The sequence below is a fragment of the Chenopodium quinoa genome, unplaced genomic scaffold (genome assembly GCF_001683475.1).
Source record: "Chenopodium quinoa cultivar QQ74 unplaced genomic scaffold, ASM168347v1, whole genome shotgun sequence".
Classification (NCBI taxonomy): domain Eukaryota; kingdom Viridiplantae; phylum Streptophyta; class Magnoliopsida; order Caryophyllales; family Amaranthaceae; genus Chenopodium; species Chenopodium quinoa.
In genome coordinates this window covers 609318-619757 of record NW_018744821.1, presented here as the reverse complement: position 1 = coordinate 619757, position 10440 = coordinate 609318, and the positions used below count along the sequence as shown (strand labels likewise).

At 37.9% G+C, this 10440-nt stretch overlaps 3 protein-coding genes across 4 annotated transcripts; 2 read left to right on the top strand and 1 right to left on the bottom strand.

Moving 5' to 3' along the window:
- Window positions 1–204: 204 nt before the first annotated feature.
- LOC110704143 (protein FAR-RED IMPAIRED RESPONSE 1-like) lies at window positions 205–8218 on the top strand. Of its 2 annotated transcripts, XR_002507862.1 has the most exons (5): window positions 205–362; window positions 923–2402; window positions 5404–6568; window positions 6644–7023; window positions 7133–8218. XR_002507862.1 is itself a non-coding variant. In XM_021881925.1 (2 exons), the coding sequence occupies exon 2, from the start codon at window positions 1031–1033 to the stop codon at window positions 2240–2242; it is 1212 nt and encodes a 403-aa protein (XP_021737617.1). In that variant the 5' UTR covers window positions 205–362; window positions 923–1030; the 3' UTR covers window positions 2243–2494. The 2 variants fall into 2 exon arrangements, 1 of the variants encoding a protein (XP_021737617.1); XM_021881925.1 differs by lacking the exons at window positions 5404–6568; window positions 6644–7023; window positions 7133–8218 and having other exon boundaries at window positions 923–2494.
- LOC110704107 (high mobility group nucleosome-binding domain-containing protein 5-like) lies at window positions 6211–7012 on the top strand. The gene is made up of 2 exons (XM_021881885.1): window positions 6211–6516; window positions 6644–7012. Exons 1-2 carry the CDS (start codon window positions 6211–6213, stop codon window positions 7010–7012), a joined length of 675 nt encoding a protein of 224 aa, XP_021737577.1.
- On the bottom strand, window positions 7731–8443 carry LOC110704106 (troponin T, skeletal muscle-like). Its single transcript, XM_021881884.1, has 3 exons — window positions 8397–8443; window positions 7940–8300; window positions 7731–7892 (listed from the first exon to the last, which is right to left on the bottom strand). Exons 1-3 carry the CDS (start codon window positions 8441–8443, stop codon window positions 7731–7733), a joined length of 570 nt encoding a protein of 189 aa, XP_021737576.1.
- Window positions 8444–10440: the final 1997 nt, after the last annotated feature.

Sequence of the window (10440 nt, the reverse complement as noted above, 5' to 3'; positions counted from 1 at the left end):
ATGATAGTTCAATTATAAAAGTTGTGTATTGTATAGGAATTCCAATTCAACCACCGTATTTAGGAGCGAGCCGCAGTGCTCACCGTGAGAAACAAGCCCGTTACTCAAAATGGCTTTTTGGAAAATATTTTGATTTTTTCACTTACTGAGATGCTGAGTCAGATTTCGTGGGGACAACTTATGTGTCAAATTGCTTAAATAACGGCGTTACAAGAAAATGGAAATTAGAATTAGCTCTGCTCCTCACCTCTTTCAGAGCTTGAACTCCTCTATTATGAATTACGCTCTGTACTCTGTTTATATTCATGCCCAAATGACATAATTGGGTCTTCAAGTTGTCGGAAATCCGTTGAAGCTAACAGGTTAGTGAAGTTTTCTATTCTTTCTTCTTCGTCCCTTCATGTTATTTTCTGTTCTGTTTTGTTGTTCTATTCTAGGGTTTTGGTGCGACAAAATTTCATCAAATTGAATTCACAATTGAGACCGTATTCAGAATAATTGAAAGTAATAGGATTATGCGTTGACATTCCTATGTTGAAATGGTACAAATTGGCTGAAAATTGGTGATTGATTTTGTTTAAAAGGGGTTTAAAATGGAAATTGTGAGAATGTGTTGTTGTCTTGTTGCTGCAAAAATGTGTTGGTGTTGGTCAATTTTTCATATTTTGTTCAATTTATTGTAGTTACACAAACTATGGTTGTTTTAATTTATACAATAATATGTAATGCGATCTGTTATAATGGGGTTTGAGGTTCTGATAATTGCTGATTGATACTTTTTAAAATGCAATTCATACTTTCTAAAAATGGGTTATAGTCTTGTGTGATAAAAAAACGTGGTGGTTGATTTGTCGTACTTTGTTCGGAGAGCTATGATTGTTTCAATTTCTATCATAATTCTGTTGGTGTTCTGCTTTTGAAGGGTGGAAGGGTGAATTGTTTTTGATGTTATAAGGGGCAGTGAGGTTGGTGTTGGGGGCAGTGGAGTTAAGTTTAGGAGGAGTAACATAACTTGGAGGAGGGTATTCATATGGAGGGTATAGAAGACATAATTGTTGCAGATAGTGTTAGGGAAGATGTTATAATTAGGGGCAGTAATGTTGGTGTTGGTGATAGGGGCAGTGAAGTTAAGGTTAGGAGGAGTAACATTGATATGGTTGAGGGTATTGAAATGGAGGGTATAGAAGACACAGTTGTTGCAGATAGTGTTAGTGAAGATGTTAACATGAATGTTGGGTATTTATCCCCCTTGAAAATAATTCAGACAACTCACATTGTTGTTGGTAGCAACGATATGGAAGTTGTTAGCAAGGATATGACATTAATTGTTGACGAGCCTAAGGAAGGGATGGTTTTCCCGTCTTCGGAAGATGTTGAAGCCTACTATAAGGAGTATGCTGAGCAGATGGGGTTTGGAGTGTCTAGGGTTCAAGGTGTAAATTATAAGAAGGATAAGAAACAAAGAATAGCTTACACGTGGAAGTGTGAGTGTTGGGGAAAACCAGACATGGGGGCTAGAAGGGAAGCAAAGAAGAGGGAAAAGGCAATGGGTGTTGGAGGTTCTGGTGGGTTAGTTGATGGGGTGGTATGTGAGGATCAGTTACGTCGTATGAAGAGGACTTCGAAAAAGTATGAATGGGAGGCCCGTGTTTATGATAGAAGGAATGAAGATGGGTTGTTGGTGTTGAAGACAGTGCACCTAAAGCATAATCACAAGATTGATCAAGCAAATTTTAAGCTTGTGAAGGAGTACCGCATGAAGCACCTGACCCCATCATTGCAGAGGAAGTTGCTAGATTACTATGACCTAGGTGTAACAATTTCTCAAATACACGGTTGCATGGCAACCAAACGAAAAGGAGTGGAAAACATGCGTCTCATCGTCAAAGATTTACAACATGAGGTGTACAAGGCAAGGCAGTTGAAGATGGTTGGAGGGGACTCGGTGGCAATGATGGAGTTTTTTGAAAAAATGCAATCCGATAATCAAAATATTTTCCATGCTCAACGGTTAGATAAAGAAGGGAGGCTTAAGGATGTGATGTGGGTGGATGCAAGAAGTAGGGTTGCTTGTGAGGACTTTGGTGATGTTGTATGCTTCGACGCAACATACCTAACAAATGAGTACGAGTTCCCATTTGCGAACTCTGTTGGTGTGAACCACCACGGGCAATCGTTGTTGTTGGGATGTGCTCTTGTTTCTTATGAAGACTGCGATACTTTTCGGTGGATATTTCAATAGTGGCTAGCTTGTATGAACAACCAAGCTCCTAGTGCAATTTTGACTGACCAAGCGGCAGCTATGCAGAGGCCCTAGCTGAATTCATGCCAAACACGATTCATCGTTGGTGCATATGGCATATCATGAGCAAGATCCCTGAAAAACATGGCAAGTGCGCACGGTAAGTGGCTTATGCAATTATTAGTTCATATTAAGTGATGTCTGAGTTCAATGAGTACAATAATCTGCTGTATGAGTTCAATATAAGTTTTGAGAGATTACATTTTAATTAGGGGTGAGCAAGACCGGGTACCCGGTCATATTTGTAATACCCGGATCCGGAACCGGTTATAACCGGGTCCCAAGAATTGGAACTGGTCCCGGAACCGGTTAATACCGGATCCAAATTTTTTGGAACTGGTCCCGGACCTGGTAGGAACCGGTTCCAAAACCGGGTACCCGGTAGCAGCAGATCAACACAGCAGTAGCAGCACAGAGCAATCACTCAAGTATTTCGACCACTTCATCAATTTTAGCATCACCAATTGCCATATTCTTCACAAATTAAAATGTAGCAAGTAAAATCGCAAGTTAAAATCGCAAATTAAAATCGCAATTCACAATTGAACATGCAGTAGCAACGATTAGTATTTAGTACTTTAGTAGGAGAAGACAGGAGAGAGCAAGTAAGTAGAGAAACGATTAAAATCGCAAATTGAATTCGCAAATTGCATATTTCATACCTTAATTAGTAGGAGAAGACAGGAGAGAGAGAAGCAGGTGGACCGTTGACGGTGGTCGCCTGGTGTCCTGGTGTACTGGACGGTGGTCGGAGACTCAGAGGAGACAGTCAGACAGGAGGGAGGACGAAAGAGTGGAGAAAGGCTGAGAGGATTAGAGGAATTAGGGTTTTTTTTATTTTTTCATTATATACCTAGGGTATTTAGTTTTGGGCCAGGCAGGGGTTTTGTAGGATTGGGCTTATAATTCAGTTTGGTTCGGTTTTGTTCGGTTTTTCAATTTCCCGAACCGAAACCGAACCGAAAACCGAAATTTTTTTATTTTTGACACCGAAACCGAACCACCCTCCCAAAAAACCGAACCACATTCCTTATTCGGTTTGGTTTTTCGATTCGGTTCGGTTTTACACCGATTCACTTTCACCCCTATGCATCACCATCTACATCTTTCTCCACAACTACAAATTTCAGAAAAGACCAGCTCAATAAAACAAGAAATAGATCTGAAAATCTGAAAAAAACAAGGTAAACCAATATCATGATAACTAGATTAAAAAAAAAAAAAAAAAAAAAAACACTATTGCAAAGATGCAAGGTGAATGTGATCAGAAGATGGGATTGTAGTGTAGTGTAGTATGATTTTTTTATTTAATCATTCAGTCAGGAAAAAAATTCAACAAAAAATTTTTGAACTTTGGGAAATATCTCCTCTAAAGAAATTTTTCCACTAATCCATCGCAAGTGGTAAAAGCCAAAAGATAGAACATTGAGTTATTGACTCTGTTTCTTCCAATGTTTTTAACTCTATCAGGGAGAATGCAAGCAGCAAACATAACATCATTAAAACGAAACCCCAGTGTACCCACCTCATGTACTGAGATCAACACCACAATGTTAACAGCCAAACAACAACTTCTATAAAAGCAATGACTGAACTAAACATGTACAGCAACTAAAAATGGTACCCACCAATTAATACTCAATAAGAATCTATTCAAACACCCAGAAATTGCAGAAAAAGACTATAAGTGCAGTCAATTTGTACCAATTCATTGATTTCAGCATATTAAACACTCGTAACACCCTCAGAAATTGAAGAAAATAAAAATTAAAATTAACATAAACACTCTAACTATCTCCAAAGAAAATGCAAGCAGTAATAAACAGTACCAGAGATCTACATATGCAAGATGAAACAAAAAGCAAACAAAGTGAGAAAAATACTTACGAAAGAGACAGTCGTTCGGTGGCTTGATGAGAACGAAAGAGAGGATGAGATTTTGAGTACCAAGAGAAAAATACTTACGAAAGAAGACCGAGAATCAGTGAATTGATGAGAACGAAAGAAGACAAGATGAGATTTTCAGAGGAGAACAGAGAAGATTGAGAATGAACAGAGAAGAACAAAACCCTAGCAAAAATGAATTCAATGAAATGAGGAGGCTTAGTGGCTGACAGAAACCCTAGCAGAAATGAGTTGGATGAAATGGGCCTAATGTTGTATTGGACTGTGGATTGTTGGGTTTTTTAAAAAAAAATAATTTTTTATAACTAAATCAGTACCGGTTCCGGGTACCCGGATTGTCTGGATCCGGGACCGGGTACCCGGAACTGGAATTGGTTTAAACCGGGTACCCAGTGGGTACCGGGTCCGAAATTTTAGGACCCGGTCCCGGAACCGGTTACAACCGGGTCCGACATTTTGGACCCGGTCCCGGAACCGGTGGGACCAGTTCCGGGTCCGGACCCGGCGGATCCTAACCGGTTCCGGGTCCGGTACCGGGTACCCTGGGTCTTTGCTCACCCCTAATTTTAATGATATATGAACTATTGTGACTGATGCTGGCTAATATATGGCCTTCAAATTTGATGTGATAATTTAATGATATGCCAAGTGCAAGATATTGAGTTTGGTGCAGGATAATGATGTATGAACTATAAGAGCTAGTGTTTGTTGCTAGGGGAATTCATGTTCTTGTGCTGTTTTTTTTTTTTTTTTCAAGAGGAGCAGATTTATTAGGCCTTAACAGGCTTCAGAATAAGAGTTAGATAATTACAGATCATAGCAACAGTCAAAATAGCTAGCTGCTAAGGGTTGCTAAACACATTAGAAAGAGTTAGAGTCTTCAAGTTGTTTTCCCTTACAGTAGCTAAGGGTTGCTAAACACATTAGACAAAGTTAAAGTAAAAACAGAGGGACAAAATGGGACCTGTTGTTTTCCCTTACAGTAGCTAAAGGATTAGGAGGAGCCAATTTTACATTAAACTAGTCCATATACAAAATATTGTTGCTAAACAGATTAGACAGAGTTAGAGTCTTCAAGTTGCCGTGCTGTTTTATTAAATATAATTTGCTTGCATTTTAGTATTTTCAAGATGTTATAGTTTTAGACCATGATAGCACTGAATATATATTATTATGCTCAATTAATTTTTGTGTAGTTACCAAGAATTTTTCAACCCCATGAAAGAGGTGGTGTATGAGAGTTTTGATCCCGAGGAGTTCAATACCCGATGGGCTGAGTTCATAGCGGAGTATAACATGGAGGGAAATGAAAGGATGTATAGCATACATAAGGAGAGTCATATGTGGGTGCCTAAGTACATGAAGGAGTATGATTCGGCTGGTATGAAGGCCACACAAAGGGTGAAGAGCATCAATCGGTTTTTTGATGGCTATTCAAACCGCAAAACTAAACTCCACGAGTTTCCTCAGAAATATACCAAGGCCTTAAATCAATGCGTGACAGATGAAGTGAGTGAAGATGAGCGTTGCTCGAAGTACCATAGGAGGTTGGTTAGTGGCTTAAAAGTTGAATTTTTTTTCCAAAAGTTATACACAGACAACAAGTTTCAAGAATTTCAAACGGAGTGTTCGAGATTGATGTATTGCAGCCTCAGAGGAAAGGAGGTTTTGTCTGAAAACGTTATTCAGTATTTGGTGATTGATCGTGTATGGATAGTACCTCCATGTGCTAGTGAGGAGGTCATTACAGATAGGCAAAGGCTCTACCAAGTTACTTACTGTCCTATCACTAAGGAGGTTCAATGTGTTTGCAGGAAGTTTGAAACAAGTGGCATACTTTGCAAACACTGTATTAGAATTCTCAACAAAACTTGGTTGAAGATCTGCAACAAAAGTATATTTTAGACCGTTGGTGGAAGGACGTACCCCATAAACAAACTAAAGTCAAGGTGGTCTACCGTGATCCGGGCGACACAGAAAATGTGAAGAGATTCAACCGAATGATGGAAACGTTCGAGCCCATTTGTGAAACTATTGCCATGCTGAATGATCAAACAGTCCATATTGTAATTGAAGCACTATCGAAGTTTCAAAAAGTTGTTAATGATTGTAGGGATAAGAAGAATCAGGAACATGTTCCTGTAGTTAGCACACTTTCATCAATCGCTGAAGACAGAACATTTTCATCAGCCTCAGTTATGAACCATGCAGAACCTGTAGACCTATGTCCATTTGCCATGGAGCCTGTTATAAAGGACCCCATAATTAAGAAAAGGAAAAGTGGCAGGCTTAAGGGTTCGGCACAAATCGTTTGCTGAAACTGGCTACAAGAAACCCAACAACAACAAGAAGCCTAGCCTAGTAAGATTTATGCTTTTATAGTCAGTACTTTTTATAATTTGGCATAAGCTGACTGATATTTTGGATATCATATAGGATGCAAAAAATTGTGTTGAGGAGGTAGAAGAGGATGCAGGAAATGGTGTTGAGGATGCAGGAAATGAGGAGGATGAACATGCATTGAATGTAGGAACAATTAAGGTTAAGGCAAAGGAAAAGGCAGAACAAGGTAAGGGCAAGGGAAAGGGTAAACCAATAAAGGGGAAGGCAGGAACAATTAAGGGAAAGGAGAAGGGCAATGCAAAAACAGGTAAGGGAAAGGGAAAGGGAAATGTTAAACCAAGTAAGGGAAAGGGAAAGGGAAAGGGAAAGGGAAAGGGCAAGGGCAATGTTGAACCAGATAAGGGAAACGATAAGCGCAATGCAAAACAAGACATGGAAAAAAGTAAGGGGAAGCCATTATAATGAAGCGGAAGGTGAATACGTATTCCCCGATAAAACCTTTAATTTTGAATACACTCATTTATGTGATTCCAATTAATTAAATTATTTTTTATATCACGTTTAACACATCACAACTCATAGGTGATGAAGCAGAAGGTGGTGAAACAGAAACGACTTGTGGAACTAATGGCCAACGCGTGACTTGTAAGTTTGGATACTATATCAAGCGGTAGGCAAATACGTATTCCTGGGAGGCGAATAAGTTTATCGCTGATGTGGATTCGTGCGTTTATTGTACTAAGCTAATGGTGAAGTGTTGCTAGGTTAAAAAAATTTTAAACTAGTAACAAATACCTAATGTCTGATCTATTTTTAGTTGAGTCTTATGTGTTAAATCTAATGTATGAACATGATTTGAATCTTGGATTTATTATATCACCCTTGAGGCTCAAAACACATGCATACTTGCTGCAGCCATAGACCAAACTTAATGTATCTAATCAGGCTATTAACATTACCAAAGATTGTACATATAAGCATAGACCAAATTTCTTTACTTTTGTAGATTTAATTATAGAACAAAATATTCAATAACCATGCCACAAAAATCATATACAACTAGATTCATCACCTTAGTTCCTACTTAGTAAATTATACACAGAATCATCTCCAAAATAACTATTTATAAACAAAAACCCACTCTAAAACCAAAAGAAAGCTTCATGCATAACATACTACTCTAACAAATTCGATTGAAGTTGTTGGGGGATCGATTATAAGCATCTGAATCAATCGAAGAATCAGATGCACCATAGACACCATCATCTGGCCCAAACTCATCTCCACCGTCGGATCCAGAAGACGAGTGCCCTCCAACGTCTTCCCCATCTTCTGCTTCCACCTTCACGCCATTTCCATGAGCCTCACCCTCATCACCTTCATCATCACCATAAACCCCTCTTCTAATTTTTCTTCTTGTTCTGGTTCCATCTGCTCTTCCTCTTCTTCTACTTCATCTTCTTGTTCTTCCTCGTCTTCTACAGCAGGCTCTGGCTCCTCCACCATAGGAGGTTCTTCAACCACAGGAGGCTCCCCCACCACAAGAGGCTCCTCCACCACAAGAGGTTTCTCCTCCACTTGAACCACCACTGTATGATCCTCCTCATCGCTTATATCCATATCACATTCGCCGCATTTAACATCGCCAGTCAGAGTGTTGCTTCCATTACCATCCCCACCCATGTCCTTGGACGATTCACCAACACAAACCTGCTTCTTCTTTACTGGAGCATCATCATCATCACTATCACTTTCAATATGGATTACACCATCACACTCAGTATATCTAGGCCGTTTGCATTTTTTTTTGTGTTAATCTTCCTTGTTTAGTCTCTAGTTTATAAACTCAATATCCTTCAACACAGCTTCCATCCTGTGAACTGTTTCAACCATTTTTTGAATAAGTTCATCTAATTCCTTTTCAAGTGTCAACTTCCAAAGTTTAAGAAATTGACGGTACGTCTGATATGCCTAAGGAATTGGCGATCCTCCATTGTTAACTTTTATACCTAGCTTGCTAATATGGGACAGACTGTAAATTTGTTTGGCAATGTGTCATGCAACATTTAACAAAGGTTTGGCAATGCTCATGTTTGGCCGAAAATCAGATTCATATTATTTCTCACACAGCAACTACAATTATTCTTGAAATATTGTTGTCACTACTCTGTGGTTGGATCATTTCATAGTAATAGAACTATATAGAACAAAACTAAATAAAATTGAAAAAATTTTCTCTTTTGGCTCATTGCCCTTTCTTATCTAAAACTTAAGTTATTGATTGCAGGCATGATCTATCTTACTTTATTTCGTCCAACTAGCAGACAACTTCTTTTGCGTTGTATGAAGTAAATGTCTAATAGCATGCTTATTGATATTGAACTTGAAGTTAGTCAACTATTAAGTTTTAGTTCTAATATTATATGTTCATTCATGTACTTTCTTTTGCATATGTAGGCATTTCATGCACATTGTCACTATGTGCTACCCATATGAGAGAATTGTGCTCCTAATAACTTGGGGTTGTGCTAGGAATGCTGGGAGATCGCTGGCATACTCTCTTCCCTTCTTCCCCCCTTTCTCTTACTTCCACCTCATAGAGCTTCACTATATGCTTTCTTTATTATATACTTCTTATACTAGTAAATCTACCTGGAAAGCTCTTTTTAAATTTAATAGAATTTTTTATATATGTTAAAATGAATGAAGAGTCTTACATATTTTAATGAATAAAGAAACTGGATAAAAGAAGAATAATCAAATAATTTTAATAACAATTTTCAAATGCACCTAACTGAGACTTCCTGAGAGCTAAGATAAATCAAACTGCATTATTATTTGGCATTGATGATCACTAGGGTCAGTTGTCATTGTTTAAAGAGGTATGTGACTCAACTCTGGACATTCTAAGATGTTCAATTTTTCAACCATATTGCTATACCTCAGTACATACAGTAGATTAGTTGTGTACCCACTGATTGCAATTGTATACTATGTATCTAATGCCTAAATAAAATTTTATTAGCGATTGCATATTATAAGTTGATATAAAATTACCCCAACTTCTCTATAGAGGTGTTTTTGCTCATTGTAGGATAAGGAGGCTCATATACGTAGGAATGTAGTTGTACCCATGAAATTCCTATGCAATAACCGTCTGCTACTTCACCAGGCCATGACAGTTGATTATGTATACTTTATAGGTTTTTTGTGCTGTTATGATTGTAGAAAGTATACTTTGACATTACAAGCTGCTTACATAGCTCACAAAAAAAAAAAAAAAAAAAAAAAAAAAAAAAGAAACATATTGTAGACACCCATTTGTGTCTCCCCAAAACCAAACCCAGTGATGAATACCTTTCGCGTCGAATCATAATCGAATGAAATGAAAGTGTGGAAAGTCTAGTGTTGCGGATAATTTTAATTTCTTTTCACTTCTCTCTATTTTAGAAAACTTATTTTAAGAAACAGCCAATCTAGTTTGGTTGGTCCATGAAATAGGTCAATATTAATGTAGTTAGATGAGGCTTGAAGAGAGCTTTCCAACGATATATTATAAGCCCAATTCCGATGAATATTGAGGAAGTTATGACCAATTTACTAAATTGGGTCCGGTTTGAGCCTTATATGCGGCATAATGATCTAGGGAAGGGCCTAATATGATTTATCATTCCTAATGCAATTAGGAATGATTTTAGTTTTCTAAATTCTTCTCGAAGGTTTTTTTCATTCCTAATTCAATTAGAATTGATAAATTAACTTTTGTTGACTTTTCAGAGTTTTAATTAAAATCAAAGAGCATTTTTTAGGGAAATACGATTTTATCCTCCTGTACGGCAATTTGTATCTGATTTTAAGAAAACGCGTGATTTCCTGAATCAGCGCCAAAC